A 22,680-nucleotide genomic window follows, 5' to 3' on the forward strand; every position below is an offset into this window, starting at 1 on the left:
TACACAACCCTCATCACCGAGTTGCCCTGCTGAAATTAAATTCCTACTCGGCTTTGGAACATGTCTTACCTCATGTAGTAGCCAATGATTCCCATTCTGCAACTTAATCTTAATTTTTCCCTTTCCAACAATCTGACAGGGTTCATTATCCCCCAAATAAACAAGCCCAAAATCCCCTTGGACATAATCAATGAAATAACCTCTATGAGGTGTAGCATGAAAAGAAGCACCAGAATCTAAAACCCATGAATCATCAACACTCTCTAAAGACAGAAGCAAAGCATCCTCTTCGGATTTATTACTTACCACATTTGCCTCTTTGTCTCCATCTGATTTATCTCCTTGATTTTTTCTTTCGAGTCCAGCAATCTTTCTTTTTGTGCCCTGGTTTCCCACAGTACCAGCAATCATTTGGTCCTCTCGATTGAGACCTCCTCCCCTTTGACTTTCCTCTTGATTTCCCATGATTTCCAGAGTTACTTCCTCTTTCAGTCATTCTGCCCCTGCTTTGTGCATTTAAAGCACTTCCTGATGTAGATCCACCTGAGGATTTTCTACGAGTTTCCTCACTTAAAATAACACCGATCACATCATCATATTTTAGGGTACTAGATCTAGGAATAGAATTACTCACCGCCATTACCAAGCCATTCCAGCTTTCAGGCAAAGAACACAAAATCAAGAGAGCCCTAATTTCTTCATCAAAATTGATACCCACAGAAGATAATTGACTAGTAATAGTATTAAACTCATTTAAATGATCTGCAACAGATCCACCTTCTGCCATTTTCATATTAAATAAACGCTTCATGAGAAATACCTTATTTGAAGCGGAGGGCTTTTCATACAGTGTCGCTAGGGTTTTCATCAAATCTTCTGTCGTCTTTGCTTTTGTAATATTAAATGCCACCGATGGTGCCAAGCATAACCGAATGCTTCCGAGTGCCTTTCTGTCCAAAAGATCCCATTCAGCCTCTGACATAGTTCCCTGATTCTTGGCTTTTCCTTCCAACGGCTTCCATAAATCCTTCTGATATAAATAGTCTTCCATTTGCATCTTCCATAACTGGAAGTTCTGCCCATTAAACCTATCAACCCTCAGCTTACCATCATCTGCCATTGCTCCCACTCAACCGTGAGACTCCCACTTAACCGTGAGACTTTCCTGCAGAGGATAACTGAGAAACAACTAGGCTCTGATACCAATTGTGGGGCCATTTGCCGTTGCACCAAAAGCCATGACTATTAGTGAACATGGAACACCACATAATTAACCACCTATGGGCAGGGGAGCGCGTCGCATCACCCAACAATCTCCCCCTCGACGCGCATACCAAGTGCTTACGCGGGTCGGGAAGGCACCGGAGAGATTTGAACCCATGACCAGGCCAAAACCAGGCTCTGATACCACTTGTTAGGATAAACCACGGACAGAAATAAAAACTACATGCAAATATAACCAATAACAAAAAATAATAGAACACACAGAAAAGAACACAAGGCACCAAGATTTAACGTGGTTCACCCAATCCCTGGGCTACGTCCACCAAACAGCAAGTCCGATCTTATTACAATCCAGTGATTACAATCTGATTACAATCCGTAATCCCTTACAGCTCAATACCGCCGCAAGAACCAATTTCGTATCACCACACATAAAAAATACCCAACCCTAAGCCCTTTTTATACAAGTATTAAACCGCTTTAGGGTTATAACATGTCGGCCATATGTCGGCCATAATATGTCGGCTACTTCCAAAAAAAAAAAATTTTGGGGCGAACCCCACTATTTATGAAGTATGTACAGTACTTTCTTGATCAGTCACCACAATCTAACAGAGGTTAATAGGTTGTTTAGTGTTCAAGTTCTTCCAAGAAATAAGTTAGTAAAGTTCAAGGATACACAAGAGTTATTTGGTATTGATAGAGATTGATGAGCTCTCTTTATTAGCATACTTTTTGATTCAATGGTCAAGTATGTTACCTTTGGAATCACATATAAAATATTCTTTTAAAATTGTGAATCAAAGTAGACGATTTGATACATGTGGTCTACTATTGAATAATTTAATTGAAAATATAAAAACATCATTAGAAGGAGGCTATGCCTTCTGATTTGTTTCTTTTGATATATTTTTGGTGTTCTATTTCACAAAGGATGAAAATAGAGAATTGTAACTAATCAAATTTAGGCTAAGATATTATAATTATAGAGATAAAGAGAAGAATTTGTGAAGAACTTATAGTTTGCGAAGGTGGTTCAGGTGTAGTTAAAACATGTCTTCAAAATTATTTTTGATACAAAGGATTATGAATGTCAATTCTAATCTCTCAATTGGAATTTATCTTTGGACATGCTAGTGCATTATATTGTTTCCATGTTCAAATGAGTATAGATATAGATAAGGTAAAGAAGAATCTTTCAATTATCAAGGAAAGGTATAAGAAAGTTTCTATAGTAATGTCCATTTTTATTCTTTGAATTTATGAATTATTTTGAGTGGCCCTTTGGCATTGTATAAAAAAAGGGGAGAGAAAAATATTAAAGGAATATTTAACTCAAGGGGAGTTTTTAGAGTTTGTCTATTGGGATTTTCACAGTGTTTTCAATTTCTTCTATTCTTCATTGACTATACAAGGAGAGATTGTTGAGGTTATTGAAAATATGTTGGCATTATTTTTATTTATGCCAAAACTCTCATATGTATGTACCAATTGATTGGTTATCACTTTTTCATCCATGTTTGGGTTATGTATAGAACATATTCATTAAATATTGTTTTGGGTTATGAAAATGAAAATATTTGCTATCATTGAAATGCATCTTTATGGTGTATTTCTAATATTTTTGTGATCATAGAAGCATTGAGTTTTGGATAAAGGATGTCTTATGTTGAGCTTAGGATTTCTTTTGGGTATCCCTACTACCTTGATATTTATGGAATATATTGTTGCCAAGTTTTAGTCTTCCCCTTTTAAAGCTTGAGGTCATTGGTTAAAGTGAGTGTGTTCTGAAGAGAGTAGTGTCTAAGTTGTTTTAGGTCACTTACTTCTCATCTTTCCCAAAGTACTCTACTATCTTTTTTTTCCAGGTCTCTCTTTGCATTACCTTTACCTAATCTTTCTAAGCAAATTTTCCTATTTTTTTGGTACGCATAGGGTTTAGGTGAGTTAGGTAGGGTTGGGGTGTGTTTTATCATCCTCTTGAGGAGAAGTAAGTGTTCTATATTTCATTGTCTACTATACTGCCCCAGTTTTCTAGATCTCATAGATTCCAAGCTTTCTAGTTGATTTTTCCCCTTGAGTGAACTACATCAATTGCGAATTCGAAGCATAAAGTTGTGATAATGATTAATAGTTTGTGAATATGGTTTTGTCAATGCTCAAAGACCTATGAAGTTGTAGATAAGAGCCAGAGTGAGTCTCATTAAAATTTGGAGAGATAAGATCAAGTACCATGAGGAAATATGGGTTTTGGATATCGTTGTTGCATATCCATGGAAATGAAGTTGTTTAGTTCTATTTTTGTAGTTTTGTGAATTTGAGCCAAATATCAAGCCCAATAATCAAATAGTGTGAGCATAATGCTAAAATGAACCATTTGAGGGCTCATAACTAGTAAGGCATGCTCGAGTTTTAGCATCAGGGCCATCAGACTGATGTGCAAGGTTCAATGCTATTTGTTGTGCTTTAGTCTAGAAAATATTATTGAGAGAGGGGTTTTCATCCCAAGGTGATTAAAAGATCACTTCTCCAGATGATTCGAGAATAGAAAATCAAGTCATTCTAAAAATGGATATCCCTCAGAGATGTTTAGAAGATACTTCTAGAGAAGATACTCGATATAAAGGAAAAATAGTATAAAAAGCCTTAGGCAAAAAGTGAAAAAGTAGAGTGCACAAGATAGCCAAAAGATTACTTCTCATGTTGAGATTCTGAATAAAAGGAAAATGGGTTTGCAGAGAAGCTAAGTCTCTCTCTCTCTCTCTCTCTCTCTCTCTCTCTCTCTCTCTCTCTCTCTCTCTCTCTCTCTCCCACATGCGTTAATCTTATTAAGCATATCTACTTTCTGGATTTTGAAGCAGAGTAAGGCACTTCTTGTAAAGCTAAAGTATTTGTACTATTAAGTGATTCTTAGTCATATCACTTTAAGTAAAGTAAGAGTGCTTTCGAGAACTTAGTATTTTATGTGCAAATAAATAGAAATTTTAAATAGCCATTACTCATGGAATTAAATGCAAATCTGACCGTTATAATCATTGGCTAAACTTAACTTTGTTCATGTGGCACCAATGTTCTAATTCCTAAAGCTATTTCATTAGAATTGCATGTAATTGGTTTTTTCAAGTATAATTTAATGACTATTTATTGAGAACTACATCTTATGCAATTATAGTGAATGTCAATCAGAGCTACTAGTTAGGATAGATTAATTGGCTTGGAGAGTGAGCTAAAAGATTTTACAGATACATCCTTCAAATTCTACGAATTGGGTGATCTTCATAGGAGGCTTAATTCCTAACCCATTCACCCAATCACTCAGAATCTTAAAGAGAGCAAATTGGTGACAACAGTTGGTTTTCCAAAGATAGTTCAAGCATTTGAGTTGGTGAAGGAGTGCATAGAGAGATATAACTCAGAAACAAAGCAGATTTTGTTTCTTGACTAGTCCATTCTCATATCAATTAACAAGATGTTGATGCAGTCTGCATTTGGAATTCCCATAAAGGAGCAATATTGTGATATCGATTTTGGGTCCTCTACATCCATGTTCAATGAGAAGAAGACCCTTAGACAAGAGGACATGTAGAGGACCTAGTTCCAGAATACCAACTCAAAGAAGAGAAAAATGCCAAAGACTTTGTTTGGCACAAATCTGAAGTGAGAGATTATGGATATCCTCACACTCCTCCTCAAACTGAAGGGAAAAGAAGAGATTTTGGAATCCATAGAGCACCACTTCTTCTAGTACAAGCAATCTGTGCTAAGAATATATAGATTGACTAGGCACAGATCATTTGTGATGATCTTGCCTCATTGTTGTGGTCAGCCAGAGGATTCAAGTAGTTCTACATGTCCACTTATTTAAATTATGCTTTGGAAACCCACCATTTGTAGCCTAGACTCCCTAGCATCCCAAATTATGACGAGCACACCAAGGTCTATGAATTCTACCTGCATCTACAACTGCAAAGGAGCTATGACGAATACATAGCTATCAACAATGCTTTTACAATGAGGTTGTGTCGAGAATTGCAAGGATGCCCTGAAATGAGATTCTCACCAGAGGCAATTTTGGCCATAAGCCAGTTTAGATGCTCATTCATCCAATTCCCGAGTTTCTCCTATTTGTGAATAGAAGCTTATGATGGATTCACTAAGAGGTTGTTGAGGTATCTAGATTCTCACCAGAGGTAATTTTGGCCATAAGCTAGTTCAGATGCTCATTCATCCAATTCCTGAGTTTCTCCTATTTGTGAATAGGAGCTTATGATGGATTCACTAAGAGGTTGTCGAGGTATCTTGAAGACAAGGTGGTCCTAGTTGAACTATTTTGACAAATACTTGAAGTGAACACTCTATGTTCCAACGTGAAGAAGATTGTTGTGATTCCATTCCCTATAGTGGTAGGTCCATATTCATGTGCCTCTAGATTAGATGCTCAGAACTTGGTGAAAAGTTTTGAGAGCAAGATTAAATTGTTACACTATGAGGTGCTTAGGCCTCAATATGATCCAATTAATTTTGTAAGGGATCATCTAAAGTTGGGATATGCCTACAAGCATGTCCCAAATATTGAATATTTCTAGTCTAGGTGTCTCAATGACTACCAAACTCGGGAGAGATTTTGGTCAAGACTTGCTATTGATGGAATACAATTATATAATGATTATGTTGATGTTTTTGATCTTGTAGATGATGAAGCCTACATGCACCCCACTTCTTATGAGAAGATCAAGAGCACACCAATTCTATCTACTCCACCTATGAAGTCAGTCATTGACACTATGGATATTCTTGTGTAGGATATAATTAAAAGAACTAACAAATGGGTGGAGTTGACCAAAGGAATAAAAGGACCAAAAGCACTAGCTCTTCGAGTGGAGTATTAGCTAGAACCACCTAGTCAGTCGCAACAACCACCACTATAGCCATTACATCAACATCTGTAGGACCATTACAATCTATTGGCCAAGGAAGAGACTAGCCTCTAGAAAAGAGTGTGCCACTCGCCCCTACCTATAGAGTTGGCCCTCTTCTAAACATCAAGAAGACTGGGGAGAAGGAAGATGACAAGGATACAAGGAAGGAACAAGAAAAAATAGTGGCTAAGACATCTTCCCCTATTTAAGTCATCAATTTGGATGGCAATACTAACCCCATGGATGGCTAGGAACAAGAAGTATCTTAGCAAGGGGATACTTTAGCCCTTTTAGTGACCAAGGTCATTGCCTTTCCAGTTGCTTCCCAGAGCAAGCCAATTCCATTGATCCTAAGGAAGTTGTTTGATCCCTCAGCACTACAATCTACTATCAATGTGCTCTCTATAGAGTCTTGGCTTGAAGAGACCATTGATAGGAAGAAGAGGAGATACAAGGATGCAACCCCATCAGAGGACTTGATCACACAAGTCACCTCCTCTCAGCCATGCAAGAAGATAAAGAAGCAAGAGATAATTGTTGCACTGGCAACATATTTAACATCTGGGAACTATCATCATCAGATGTAATCATAAAGAAGGAAGTGGAGAAATTCCAGTTAAGGGTGGCTAGCATTGATGAACTGATGGAAATGAATGATTACTGGATGGTTTGAGCTGACAATATCCTCATTCCAAGTGTTGAAGGGTTGGATAAAGTAACGAAAGCTTATAGCGCTAAATCAATTACTTCTAAGAAGACATGATGTCTTGATGCTTTTTCATACATTTGTCATTCTTCCCTTCTCTTTCTTTTGCTACCATTCAAGGAATTTTGTCAGTCTCTATGATGGACAATGATTCATGCTTGTCCTATTTTTAGATTATTGTGTTCAAAGATGCTTTGCAAAGGCAATCATCCAATGTAATTGGCCATTTTGAGAAGGCCCATAAATGTAATTTTTGATGAAGTTAATAAGATTGACAAAATTTACTTTGAGAAAACTTGTATAGCTAGGACTACTATGTGTGACTTTGAGTTAATTTTAAGTTTTTTATTGCTCATTTAGTTTAGAATGGAGTATATGGAATGAATGTGTTAATGTTGAAAGTTGAATGAATGTGAATGAACTTGGCTTTATATGCTTGGTTCAATAGATTGTATGTATTACTCTCTTTAGCATAAGCATGTCTTTTGTTCTCTCTGTTGTTTGTCTTAGTCTGTGTGTTTAGTTTAGTTCATTGCATAAGGAAGCCAAAAATTGATATGTGAAATAGTTGAAGGATAGACAATTCGAGTATTGTCAAAACATTAGCTAACTGCATAATTTAGGAATTACTTATTTCACCATCTCTTCCTTCCTTCCTACTATCGTAGTTTCTTCTACATGTTTCCTTTCTTGCATCTAGATTGTAGCTTGTGTGTTATTTCCCCCTCTTTTCTTGGGTTGTCCAAATTGTTGAGCAACTTGGTTTTTTCCTCTTCTGCTCTTTGGTTAAGATCATACCCCCAAAGTCTGAAAGACAAATTCATTGCATATCTCACACTTATAAGGGAGTTTTACCTTTCAATTCAGGGGTCTTTGATAGATTACTACTTTGAGCCATTCTATTATTAACTCATTTGTTTTCCATAAGCCATTGGAAAGTTAAAGAGTCAAGGTATAAACCATAATATCAAGGAAGACAAATTGTTAACCAATAGTTTTTGGCAACTCTACTGGGGAGGATACTCATACTTCCTAAATTTTCTTAAGTAAGTTTGTTTGTGGCTATACTGAGAAACTTAGAGATTATCTCTGTGGCACTCAAATACTTGAGTCATGTATAAAAACTCTTAAGGAGAAATGGTGTTGCCTCATGAGGGACAAATCCACCAGTACAAAAACAACAATATATTACTAAATAAACTACTAAAATTTGTAAATATGTGACTAATTTTGATCACGTGACCAATGGCAGTTTATTGCCGGACATTTATTTCCCAACCAAATCTATGACTAAACTATTTTAATAATTGATTAGATCATTGATTTAGTCATTTATTGTTGTTACTTGGTAGTTTATGTTGTAGTTAATTTGGTAATTTTGGTAGTTTATTTAATCATTAATTTAATCATATTAGGGCACGATGGAATTGAACCACCATCCTCCTACTTATAAAGCAGGTGCTCTTCCATTGCACTAGTACCCTTTAAAGAATAATGCAAAAAATTGACAAAGTTGTCTTCCTAATATTAGATCTTCCATGATCATGATCATGATCACTACAATATGATATACTCTTCTCAAAGAACACAAATTTAGTTGTTATGAAAAACAACAATCTAAATCTTTATCAATGACAATTCATCAATTTTGAATTCTTCTATTCAAACATTTTAAAATTATATTTCATGTCAATTATATTTCTCTAAAATCTTGTAGTGATAGACTCTTATAAAATATAATATGGAGCACTTTGGCCACACACAAGTATTGTTTCTTGTGTTAACTTCTGAGAAAAAGATACAAATGATTATGTAATTTATGTCAAGCAAATAGACCTTTGCATTCAATAAAAATATCAAACCTCATTAAAAAATCACCTCTATTAAAAGCTATGAAACAAAATCAATTGAAATACTCACTTTTTAACATATGGAGGTGTCAAAGGATCAAACATTTCCTCTTCCTTATGCTCAGGTGGGTGGTAAAAGTGTTCATTACACCTGATGTTGAAATTTATTGAACCTTATTCTACAAATAACATAAAAATAGGAATTTGATAAAAACAAGGCACATGGAAAAAAAGTTTTTATCAATGATCTATAATTAAGTGATTCCTAGTAACAGGGAAAGTGGTGTCAGTTCATAAATGTAACAACGAACTAAATAATATGGCCATGATAAATTGCTTTAAAAACCTATAACAAAAAGAAATAATGGACTAGTAAAGTCTGGTAGGCGATCGCTATGCTTCACATATTGATAACCTCAATTATAGGATAAGCCCCAAAACCATACATTAATGGATCTTGAGTTGGTTGATCATAACCATAAACTTCATATACTTGACCATAATGTAATGTCCCATTTTCAGAGCTAGATTTGAATGATAATAGAGCCTAAATAAAAAGTTAAACAAAAAATAAATTAAATATAATCATAATCATAATAATAATCATTTTAATCAAATAAACAATAATACACTATGAAATATTATTATCCAAATTATTATAATAAAGAAAGAAAATATTGTTAATAATATTACATTAATATAAATTTTTTTGTTACAAATTTGATTAACAAGTAACATATAACATAATATTATGAATCATCTATTTCAAGATGATGAATAGAATTAAAATAAAATATAAAATTATGATTATAATCTTATTCCAAGTCAATATTTTAATATTATAGATATAATAATAAATATAATAAATATAATAAATATAACATATCATTAAAAATAAAATAAGAACAAACATCAAATATGATAAAGCTACATGTACTTAGTCACAACACTTTAGAGGATATATATACATATACATATATATATATATATATATATATATATATATATATATATATATATATATATATATATATATATATATATATATATATATATATATATATATATATATATATATATATATATATCAAGTTCAGAAGTATATATACAAAATAAGGGTTGCACGCAGCTCCAGTTGTTGCCTTAGGTGCAGGCTAGAAAAAGAAAGTGTCTGTAGGTGTCTTCAACAACTGATAATGGTAGGAGAAAGTATCTACTGGTGTCAACTCTTAAAAGAGAATTAAATGAATCCCCCAAAAAGAAGGGTGACTCTTAATTAAACATTGATCAAAGGGATAAATTAACAATCGTCCTAAAAATAAGAATAATGATAATCAATAGTCCAACTACAAATAAGCATGCCTAATGTTGGATCCATGAAATTTGACAAGCTGAGGGGAAGCATCCTAGTCTGCGATATTGAGCCAGAGGCCATGCGAGACAGATGTGAGCATCCTGAATATGTAAACAAAATGTAGACATAGAGACAGAGCAAGTAAAATGCACTATGATTTCAAAATGTACAAGCAGAGATGAGGCACGCCAAGTGTATTATTGTGTCATCCATGCAGGTACTTGTACAACCCTCTTACAAACTACTTAAGAATATCAGTACATTCATCTATGGAAGAGTAAACAAGGCACCCAATATAATCGAGACTAGCTTGCATGCATTGCAAGAATAGAGTGACTTGTTATAATGATGAAATGTAATCACCATAACAATGCTAAGAGCATGCAAAAGACACATACATTGGATATATAGAGGACATGTTGAACTATGCCAATTCTTGCCACGACCTAAGAGACTATTTTTTGGAAGGAAATTCTTGTGAGGAAAAAACAAAAGACTACCAAAAAAATTGATCCAACATGCTTCAACTCCAAGAATGACAATACAACCAAATTTCTTATCCATGTAATTCCATTGTTAGACAAGTCCAAACCTATTACAACAGTCGAGACGTAAATGTGTTGAATAACATCTATTGAAATTCATATATACTTCTAATGACACAGACATTAAACTACTGAGCATGAAATTCCATAGTAAATCTCAATTTTCCAGCATGAAATATTGCATACAAATTAAAGAATGATATTGACTATGATTATTTAAGAGGGCTCCATATTTTCCAAATACAACCAAAATTGATGAATGAATAAGTAAGACATTTACCTTCCAAATGTAATTGGGATCATGACCTTTCAAATAAGCTATATGGCTTCTATTAGAAACACCAACCTGTAAAATTTCTTCATTAGTTCCAAGAGATCAAAGCATAACTTCTCTATAATATCACTTGAAATAAACCTCAAACCAATATTAAGTTTCAATTGAATACCTCAACAAGATCTAGACCATACACCCTTTTCCTAAAAGCATTGTTGTGGGTTTTTACCCATTTTGCAGCTTAAAAGATGTGGTAAACCCCTAAATATTTTAATGCTTGTAGAAGTCTAATATTTGTATTTTCTATACCTTTCAACCTAGCTCAAATCTAATCAATTCAATTTTACATATAACAACAAAGTCAAGTAGTGATTCCAAATCATGGGCATAATCCCACTTGTTTATACACCTTTGAAATGTAGATATCTCTTGATCCAACTTATTGCTTGTTTCTATCTTGAGTGATCGCTTTTCATTGGCAAAAATCTCAACTTATAGCTAAATTAAAATTAGAGTTAACATGTTAAGGTGGGATGAAATTTTTCTACGTGCAACAATTGGTTGTCTTCAAAATCAATATTTGATTAAATCTCCTGCTTCTCATCTATCATTAAAAATGCCTAATTTTGATGTGTCATCTTGAGACTTGACTTATATAAGTTTCTTAACTCTCCATCGTTATGTGTATTTGGTTGCCACTTCAATGTGTTTCTGAGATAGATATTTACCCCTATATATTTGGCAGTCATAAAGTGGAGATCTCTCTTTAAACATGAATGTTTAGATGAAAACACACTCCTGTTCAACTCAACATCGATGTAGCCATGATCTAAATTTTAGTTAAGCTTAATGAGTGACTACCTCTAAAGGAAGATGGTACCTCTAAAATGAAACTATCAATTTTTCAAGCTCTTTGGATGAATATATAATAACTTTGAGAATTAAAATCAATTATATGCATTTTCCATCTGTGAGAACCGAATCAAACCCTAGCTGGAGACAATGAAGATGTCCAAAGCCAGTGTGTTGAGTCCTAGGCAACTACAATATTTTTGGTACATGCACATTTTAAGAAAGAGAAACCCAAAATGCTGAAAAATAAGGCAGTTGAATTATCAAAATTTTACTTGATGGATTATTTTATTAAAATGGAAGACTTAGCTACAATTTCTTTTGAAAAGCAAGAGATATCTCCAACAATTCCTCGTAAAACAAAATAACTATCATGCAACCATACTCAATTGAAAACAAACAAAAATAACAATATACTACCTATGGTGGATAAGAAAGTTTCTTTAGAAGAAATCCCTATGAAGAGGAAATAGACATTCCAGTTGTTGAAAAAACCAAAGAAAAAAAGTAACCATCTTCAACCTTTAAATCTAATAAACCAATCAGTGTGCTGGCCTTTTTCAACACTCTAGAGATTTTTCACATGATTTTAAACACCCACATAAAAGGAAAGAAAATGAATGAAGTCTTGGAGAATGTCAAGGTTGTTATTACAACATTGCAATTCTCAAATAGTGAAAAAATTTGCAAAATAAAAGAGAAGTTAACTTGTCTCAAAGTCTTAAGAAATCCCAATTTTGAAAATGGTTCTTTAGATGAACCCATATCAAGTCAGTTCTCATCATAATATCCCTCGCAAGGAAATTCTTCTAAAGGTGAAATCAGCCCATTTGCATGTTCCAAACATAATAAAGAAACCTCTTCTAACTCAAAGTTGAATGTTTCTATTCAAAAACCGTTGGAGCTTAGTTAAGGTTTTATTCATTCAAACTATAGTAAGCTTGCTTGATTTGGGAATAGGCCACTAAATGCCTCTCTATTCCCCATCAAAACTCTATATTTGTTCTAATGGTAGGATTCTGAGTTAAAATGTCTTATTCAAAGCCTTGCAAAGATTTGTAATGATCTTCGTCAAGGGAAGGCTGATGTAATGAAGTTTATTGAGAAGATAAGTTTTTCATTAGACTAGATTGTAAATCATTTCTTTTTACTTCAGGATGTTTCAAGCATGGGAGATACCAAGAAATGATTTTCATGGTATAATGAAATGCATAGTGGAAGTGAATCAGAAGCTAATGGTTGAGATAGCACAACATTTGGGAGAAGAAAGTCTAAAAGAGTTGAGAAGGGATCATCTAAAAATGAATCTATCACTTCTACACTTTTTGCTGGAGCTTCTAAGTCATACTTTACTTCAAATGACTTTAATAAGGTTGAAGTAACTCAAACCATTATAAAAAAAAGTTTCTTGAGCGCCAATTTTTTGAAGAAAGTAGTAAACCTAAATTGGAGCTTGCTATGTTGCAATCAGAAAAATGAGACCTAGAGGGGATGCTTCAACTAGCAAATAAAAATATCGATGCACTCAAGTCTCAACTTCTAGAATCAGATAAAATAATTAAAGATTCGTAGGAGCATCTTATAGCATTTAGGAAATCAAAAGAGTATATGAAGAATGAGAAATAGTCACTTTTGAAGAATGAGAGATAATCACATTTCTATGATCGAAGAACTTGAATTCCAATTCAAAGTTTCTAGAGGAGATTTATATCAATTTCTAGAGAAATTCACGTCATTATAGTCAGAGCTTGAAGAGAAAGGAAGATAATTCTGTGACTTAGAGGTCACATATCTTGACCTACAATTAAAATTAGAGTGTGGAGACCAAGACGATACCTCTAAAGATGAAAGGACTACACTTTTATTTGAATATATTGGTGAGAAATATAAGTGATTGAGAAAGGAAGGAGAAATTTTATTTTCCAAAAGGAAGCTAGAAGAATACCAAGAGACCGTTCCCATCATAGAGAAAGGCACTTGTATCCCCAATAAAAGCCAAAGACATTTCTCTGCAGTCATCTCCAATTTTCCTTATACATGAAAAGACTACTCCAAATGTGAACACACATGCCTCTCTTTTGGAGTATATGCAAGAAGAAATAGTAGTTGAGGAGCCTCAAGATTATGTCGTAGACACATCTATAATGAAAGACGTTCTTTGGCCATAAATAGAAAAAGAGGACCATACCCCACTTTGGTATAGCATGAGTAGTATTAAAATGAGGAAGGATGTGGGCTTTTTCATGGATGTTTTTTTTTATGTTCAGAAAAATGGAGGGGCTTACATTGGGATGTGACATCTCTTCACATAACACAGATTTTTCTAATCTTTTCTCTCTAAGATCTGCCTCTGATAGATATGGCGGGTGAGAGTATCAATTTTAACTCCTATTGCTAAAATCTCAATCTTTATTTCTGCTCATAGGGGATTAAATTATTTGGTTTGTAGGATTTTGTGTGCAGTTAGAGTATGGAGATAAATGTGAAGAGAATGAAGAGGCAATTCTAAGAAAGGGGATGTAGCAATTACAAGGAACCATCTGGTTTCAAGGATGGAAAATCATTAAAATTTAAAATGAAGCAATACTTTGAGATGCCCAGCTCAAGAGACAAATTGAGAAGAAGTCACATGAGTCTGCTGACAGTAAATTAATGATTTCCAAATACCATTCATAGGTTCATTTGGAGATACAATGTAACAGATTTCCAAAAACAAGCAATTTAGAGTAGCATCCAAAATAGATAGAAATAGAATGAACTATCAAAGCCATGATTGATGGCCTCACATCAGACCCAAGGAATTCACTCTTAAGGAAGAATATTCATGAGATTGCTAAGATAATTGCAAAAACTAATTTGGTAGATAGGATAGGTGCCTCTGATATTCTAAAAAGGATTTATTTTAGCACTGATAAATTTTTATAGAGAAACCATGACTAAAACCCATTTCCTACCAAAAAAAACTGGAAAAGGATACACAAGTTGTGCATTCAAACATAAGTGGCAACCCAAGGAGGACCAAATTTACCTGTCAATTTATTTCCATTCCCTCAGGAAACGGGTGACAATTTTGTCTGTATGATTGTGAAAATGCATATGAAGAGGATCAAAATGGCCCTTCATGTTATTCATTCACTATAGTCTTTTTCTTTGATTTTTTTTTAATACAACTCGTTAAAGTTCTTTTAACTTGCAAATATAATGTTGTTTTCTTTAAGGACTACTTAAGAGTGTGTAAATGCACATGTATAGAGACCACAACACATTGCTTTAGCAAATTATTTAAAACTCCATATCAAAAAGGATACATCTGGAAGATTCCAAAACGTGGAGGTTGACTTGTTGATGAACTTGGAGGTGATAATAAATACAAACCATAATACTTATTGATTCAAGATTTTGATGCATGAATAGCATCTGGATATAGCTATCACTGGTGCATGGAAGCTATAGAAATACTCAAGAAATGAGTGCAGGTTTCATAGTGAAAAAATAATTATAGCACTCAGAAGATAATTGCAGACCTTAAAAGTGTCTACAGAAAGTGCTAGTGAAGATCTAAACCTGGAAGTCATCTATACATATTGTTCATTGTAAGAATTAATATCAGCATCTTAATATGTTTGGGAAATTCATAATGTTAGAACTGTAAATAAATTATTGAATATTTATTGAATGTTATTCTGGACCGCAGAAAAATAAATTATTTTTTCTTCACATGCCTTAGATGTATGAGAAAGTACTATTCTAAGTTAATTTTTTTATTAGCCAATAACGTCTCATATTTTTCATCTAATGCAAGATTAAACTTTAATTTACTAGCTCAAATCCAAATACAGATGCCAATAATGTTCTAGATATATGGATATCATGCCTTTGATAAGAGGTATTTTCTTTTCTTCCTTAAAAATTTCAAAAAATGAGGCTTATTTTTTTATAAAGATCATAGCTCCTAGGTATAAACTATAACAGGTATAGCTAAATATAGTAGAGTTTAAAAAAACAATCATGAAATTCATGTTTTCAGTGCTTCTAACTTGTAGCATTTTACTAAGTTTAACTAGATTTTCAATAATGATTATTCCATATTTAGATGTTAGAATTAATTAACTGGTGTATATGAATTATCATGGAATTAACTAAATATAGAGCCTAATAGTGACAATGAGAACTATGCATGGCAATGGTGAATTAGGGATGCATCAAACTAAGAACCGAAGATTAGTTATCCATAATTTAGGCAGTAATCCCACCTTTCAAAAACTTAGGTAGATCTAATTATTAAAATAATAAATAATCACCTTTCAAATGTTCCAACAGATCTAATGGTACAAATAATGATTAATCCCAAATTAAATATATAATTTTATGATAATTTGTTTGAAGCTCTTGGAAGCCATGTGAGATTGATTCTCTGTAAGTTAGAAGATAATGTGTCTTTTTAATACATACATCCACTAAACAAAATATCTTATGAAAATAAAAAAAAATTAGAGAAACCCCAAATCCTTCTACAATATATTAAAAAACTGAGCCCAAATCCAACAATGATATTTTATTAAGTATTAACAGTTATAAAGTATAGAAGTACTAATGCTCTTCAAGGCCGGACAATCTTTCTTATTATGGCCATTAAGTTTACAATGAAAATGGGTAGTAAGATCTCCAAGAAGAGAGATTTCCTAAATGAATGACTCATGGTCCAATTCAACTTGAATTCAAAATTGGTTAAAACATATCATATATGAATCCCTTTGATTGTAGCGCCAAAGTCAACTCAAACTTGTCACACTGGAAAATAAGAAAATGGAGCAAAATTAGAAAAGAACCATAACCAATGACAAATACATAAGGGCATAAACAAATCGCATGACAAATCATCATTTCATCTCCACTCCTTTTTTGGCTCAATTGGTCTTACAATGGTGGGCAGTAGCGAAAAACATGAGTGAAGGATGAGTGATAAAATGGCTGTTAAGGATTTTAAGATAGTGGAAATTGAGGACACCTGTAAATGGTGTGAAACTCAAAGTTAACCCTTCCATAGTCTCTCTTTCGAAGCCCTAATTCTATGCTCCAACTATGTGACTGAGGAAGTCTTAAACCATTATTAATTCCAAAGAAACGTGAATCGGAATCGGCAAGGCCGAATCGAATCGTGAATCAGCAATGAATCGGCGATGAATCGGCAAATTTGAAAAAACCCTTTAAATTTAAAGATTTTAACAATTTAAAACTTATTTCATGCACCCTTTATTGAATATAACTTAAGCACACTATAACATCATCAAATAGAAGTTAAAACTTAACATACATAAACATGAAACATAAAATCCATCACATACGTAACTATGTTATCTAAAATGTAAATTGTAGGCTAGCTGAAGTAAATAGAAATCAAATGATCATAATGATTTAATGTCATATTGAGTGCAAATGAGTTGAGGAGTGTTGATATTGACTCCTTAATGCTCCCAATGCAATTTATGGCCTCCCCAAATGGACTTCTGATCTCTTTGGTGCTCTTCCTTCTTGCCGGTTGGAAACCTATGGATTCTCTTTTCTCTTCTTCTCTCTCACTCTTCCTCTCTTCTACTCATACTAAGCAAATAGAAGGCTCTTTAGGGTTATAACAAAGAGGAAAGTCAACTTAGAAAGCAAATAAAACATGTGTTTTTTAAAAAAAATTGAACTTTCTATCCTTGCTGCCGTGGCCGATTTCTGGAGATTCACGATGGCGATTTTGGCGATTTTTGCCATGAATCGCCGATTTTGGCGATTCACAAGAAAAAATCGCCACCAGCGATTTCCGATTCCAAAAAAATCGGGAGCCATGAATCTTATCGCGATTTCGGCGATTTCATGGCGATTTTTGGAACTATGATTAATTCTATGCTCCAACTATGAGACTATGTAATCATTGTCAATGCATTATAATGGATCTGAATTTTTTTTTGCAAGCCACTCCAAACTAAATGAAACAGGCCCATTTCACATGCCTTGGGTTGGGTTTATGTACTGTAGATACCTATGATCCATTAATAGAAATGCCACAGATATCTAATTAAAAGATCCTTTACATGGAGTGGTTCCATTTAGGAGGAGAAACTCTAAATTATACACAACCCCTTGCCCACTTCAAACCCTCGATGACCATATTGTTTCATTTTCAATCCATGTAATTTTGTTAATTTCAGCGAAAATGCAATTGAATCTTGGTGTGAAATGCATAGCTTTTCACGAATCAAAATATAAATTGGTGTGAAAGGGTATATGTGAAAGAAGTGTGGAAGGTTAGTAAGATAAATTATTTATCTATTTGTTTATTATATACATTTGTGCTTAACTGTCAATGTGTTTGTCTTGTAGATGTGGAAGGTTGGGTAAACATGGCAGTTTCTTGTTTTCCACTCCATCGTGTGGGAGGAGTGTGTACACTAACCACAACATCTTTGGCTGACATAAGTAATGAGAAAATAAAATTTCTTTTGGGTTTGTTCCAGAAGCAAGCTCAGAAAGCTATATCTGAATATCATGTACGTGCAGCTGAGCATCAAGCTTCTTTGGAAACATCATCAGATGTAGCTACTTACTGAGAGCCAACCACAGAATTATGCCTAACTAAATTAATGGCAGTTGCTATTGTGTATTATTGGCAAGAATTTAGAGATGATGATTGGGCATTTGTGTTTGATCAGCTATGAAAGTGGCTAGGTGTAGTTGTTAGCTCGATGGAAGATTTGGTAGAGGGTGTTAACGATGTCATGAAGACAATTGATCCTCATACCAATTTAGAAACTAATGGTACACTAAAAAGTACAAAAAATGTGGTTCAAATTTCAATGATCAGTTCCATGGAACTTACTGAAATGGATGTCTTCATTTTCTCTTTGCTTGGTGGACTTTACAATTTAGATGGAGAAGGATTGAACTCTTCAAAGCTTGCAAATTTGGGAAAAGCAGAAGTATGAACATTTGAAAATATACTTCAGCTTTTCTTTGCAACAGGCATAGCTGAGTCAATTGCATCAAGTTCTTTTGCAAGAAAGAAAGATGGAGCCATTGTACTGCTATCCTGTCAATTTAATGCTCATTTTTGGGAATGTGTAGCCAATATTGTGGTTGATGCACCATCTTGAGCAAAGGAAGCATCAGTGCATGCAACTGAGTGGTGGGGGCTAAGTAAAGGAGCGATAAGTGCTTTATATGAGATTCTTTTTTTTTCAATTGATCCCATTCCAGCTTTGCAATTGGCAACATGTATCACTTTCTTTCAAGTGATTCAATTCATCCACTTGCAATGACAAAAGGAGTTCTTAGTTCCGAGTTAGGGAAAAAGAATCATCAAAAATGAAGAGGATGGTCAAACTACACGCATGCATTCATCATTAAATGAATCATCTGCCATTAGGGAGGAGCTTTCTTGTGTCCTCGGGACATCTTCGATTGATCTTCTTGGCATTAATTTTACTGAGCTTATTCAGGTAATATGGCACAATATTTTTGTACCAAATTCTGAAACTTCAACTATAGGGATGGTTTTATTTGCATTGAGACTCCTACTTTGTTTTAAGAATAGAAATAGAGTTGTAGTCCATGTATCTTATGTGTATTATATTTATACAAGTACAATACCTATTGACATGGTCATTATTCTTGACTCTTGTTCAAGTTGTACCTTTGTAATCAACAAAAAGAGAATGTATGGTACAATATGCACAAGATTCAGGAAGTACTTCAACATTGTTAGATTGCCTATTTCAGCACATACCAATTAAGAAAATTTCACCATCTTGCTCAAAGAAATATAATGCAACAACAATTAAGGCAAACGGCCCTACATCTGCAACAAAATGCTTTGTTGCTACAAGTTCTTTATATTTTTCTATGGAGGCAATATGGCTAATTGATATAGATAAGATGGTTGCTCTTGTTGGTGCAGTTTATGGATTGATGTTTCATGTTGTACCTACATATGTCTGTGATTGGATTATTAATTTACAAGATCACCCTGTAACACATTTTATTGAAGATTTCACTACAACATGGTGCAGTCATCAACTACTTGATGACGAGTTCTCCAAGGTGTGCTTATTTACTTGGATGGTTAAATAATCTAGATGAAATATGTAGAGGCATCTAAATTTCAAATCTAAGTATTGTTGTATTATAGACAGGTAATGATCTGTGGGCCTTAAATTTTGATCTTGGATCAATTTAATATGGATTTGAAGAGCTTATTCAGGTCGTATTAGAAGTTTCAAATATTGAGAACCTCCAAGTTTTTGTACTCATACATGTGAAATTAGAAAAATTGAAAATGATTGTAACATGGTGTGAAGTTAGAATCTTTATAATTGGAAATTGGTTTAATGTCATTAAGGTAGTTCTAATAACTTTGGAAAAGAACTTGTTCATAAATTTCCTATGAATGTTTCTAATCAAGCTGGGAGTCATTGGCAATAAATTCAAATTTACTACCTTAAGTCTCTAGTCTTACAAATAATTTTAATACTCTACAAAAGAGACAATCGGTCCCCTCCCATTTCACACTTTGAAGATGAGAAATATGAATTGGTTAGCCAACCTTTGAAATAAATTCTATCATCAAGGGATGAAGCTTTAAAGGGAATTCGGTCCTTGATGTGCCTCTCTGCCTATGTTTCTTCTACTATTTTTCTATTGTCGTACTATTAGTCCCTTGTGAATTGCTTCTTTGTTGTTGGACTGGTATGAGCATGCTGTAGGCTGTTATAGTTTGAAGGAATATTTTATAGTTAAATTTTTGTAAAGGGTTCAGGGGCCCTTCAAAACATATGTTTCCGTAAATAATAAAGGCATATTTAGTAAAACTTGGTACATTGGTCCTATTTTTTTTTATAATATGCTAATTTACAACACATGTTAAAGGTTTTGCAAATTGGGTTTAGTGGGTTTAACCATGGAGGAAACTCCATCATTAAGCATTCTCAAGCTAGAGTAGTACTAGGATGGTGACCTCCCAAGAAGCCCCAGTGCTTCACCTCTATAAGCATCACCTAGATCCAATGAGTTCTAAGTGTTCCATTCATTCTCATGAGAGATGTGTTCATTTGAGCCACTACTCATAATACATGGGTCAATAAGTTTGACCCAAAAACTACACAGTTGGATCCTGATAGCAGTATCACAATTTGACTTGCTGTGGAAAATATCTCCTACTTATTACATCTTCCCATTTTAAAGATGTGTCCTAAAGTTGTCAAAGAAAATGTGAGACTATTTCTAGCAGCTACTGGCAAAAATTATGATCACCAAGTGCTACTACCAACATTAGAGAACGTATAGATTCCTTGTCTCCATAGCCAAGACAATATTTGTTACTATACCTCCGTGTAAAAAGCTTCCTAGATGAGTATTTATTAGAGTTAAAATATCTCACCATAGCTTCTACCACTGTAGTAGTATGCCATGCCCCACAAGTTGCTCTTATAGTTCGTAATCCTTTTAGTGACAATACCTCCAAAAGTGAAGTGACACTTTTATTGTCTCCATGACCTAAAACACCAAATGTTCCATCAGCAAATGTAAACAACTGAAATACAAAAGTTACCATAGTAGTGTGCCACGATCCATAAGAAATTGAAGATATAGGTATTCCTTCCAAAGGCCCATTTACCTTTTTTAGAACCCAATGTAACTTGTTTTCCATGTCCAAGAAACCCGTAATTTTGACTTTCATTTCCCATGTATATAATTGACCTAAAAGTATTACAACACAATTGTGATATTCCAAAGAAGATCAGATATCAATTGTGAATCCATTAAAAACTGATAAAGGGGGGAGCTATCCATCCCAAGTTCACTGCGTAGACTAGTGTAGCTCATCAGAGGTTAGAATAGAAAGTTTCCAAAGGCATGGGATGAATAAAGTTCCATATAGTATAGCAATCCATTCATAAATTAATCATTTACCATCCAAAGTGTTTTGACTAATTGCCTACTAGCCCATTTGACATTGTTTTGGAGCATTCAGATCATCAAAAAAGGATTATACAAAGAAATACCTAAGCAAGATAATCCATTAAGAGGATTCACCAAATCCCGCTTGAAGTGGAAGGATAACTAGAATAGAGCCAGTTGAGATTAAAACTAGGAGTGTTCAAAAATTTAATTTGGGTTTCTTACCTCACACTATGGTTGGAGTGAATATTATATAGATTTTCCACAAGCATCTTTAGGTGTGTGCACCTTGCTGTCTTTGGCCTGATCATGCTTCTACTCTATTTTTCTTTGTCCTAGAGTAATGCTTTCTAGATTATCCAAAAATATGGAATATTGAAAAGTGTAGGAGGATTCTTATAAAAAAAATAGACTTATGTTCATTTCTGTTTTTAAGAGTTTGTCTGGTAGGTAGAGATCCCTCGTTGACACATTGAGGAAACAATGAACTACAATGGAGGTTTCACTTCTTAAATACCTTTTGCATTTCAATTACTGTGTCTTTTTCCCTCTTAAAAAAACAATAATCTTCAAATAGTCATGATGCTTATCTCCTTATGCAACTACTATTGGCGAGAGATGAGAGTGCGCCATGCAAGTATGATGGCGGTGTCAAATAGCTCTACAACGTTCCTCCGCTGCAACTAGGGCATACATGCTGACCATTCACCGTGAAAACATACCACTTTATAGGACGACACATTTTTTCTCGATATGAATTGGAAAGTCCCCAAATAGATAGCCCGGCGGCACAATATTTGATAAAGTTAAAATAATCAAATCAATATTAAGAATATTATTTAAATTGTATTAAAATTGAATAATGAATTTAATTAGAGTAACCATAAGACAATTGATATATTATTTTTAACTAAATATAATGTAATCTTTGGCAAGATTAGAATAGAAATTTAAAAAATCGTACTGTTCACTATTGATTTTTAGCTTTTAGCTTGCAAAACTTAGATTAAGTCT

At 33.9% G+C, this 22,680-nt stretch overlaps 1 protein-coding gene and 1 pseudogene across 2 annotated transcripts; one reads left to right on the plus strand and one right to left on the minus strand.

Annotated features, from left to right (window-relative positions):
- The first annotated feature begins 10,057 nt into the window (after window positions 1-10,057).
- On the plus strand, window positions 10,058-13,892 carry LOC149562109 (uncharacterized; annotated as a pseudogene).
- Window positions 13,893-16,254: 2,362 nt separating this feature from the next.
- On the minus strand, window positions 16,255-22,429 carry LOC149562110 (PH, RCC1 and FYVE domains-containing protein 1-like). 2 transcript variants are annotated; one of them, XM_089823859.1, is made up of 4 exons: window positions 22,184-22,429; window positions 21,383-21,465; window positions 21,146-21,261; window positions 16,255-16,515 (listed from the first exon to the last, which is right to left on the minus strand). In XM_089823859.1, exons 2-4 carry the CDS (start codon window positions 21,450-21,452, stop codon window positions 16,453-16,455), a joined length of 249 nt encoding a protein of 82 aa, XP_089679985.1. In that variant the 5' UTR covers window positions 21,453-21,465; window positions 22,184-22,429; the 3' UTR covers window positions 16,255-16,452. The 2 variants fall into 2 exon arrangements, with proteins under 2 accessions (XP_089679985.1, XP_089679984.1); XM_089823858.1 differs by having other exon boundaries at window positions 21,892-22,429.
- Window positions 22,430-22,680: the final 251 nt, after the last annotated feature.

Source organism: Cupressus sempervirens, chromosome 4 (assembly GCF_028749045.1).
Source record: "Cupressus sempervirens isolate cs-2001-9-10 chromosome 4, ASM2874904v1, whole genome shotgun sequence".
Taxonomy (NCBI): Eukaryota; Viridiplantae; Streptophyta; class Pinopsida; order Cupressales; family Cupressaceae; genus Cupressus; species Cupressus sempervirens.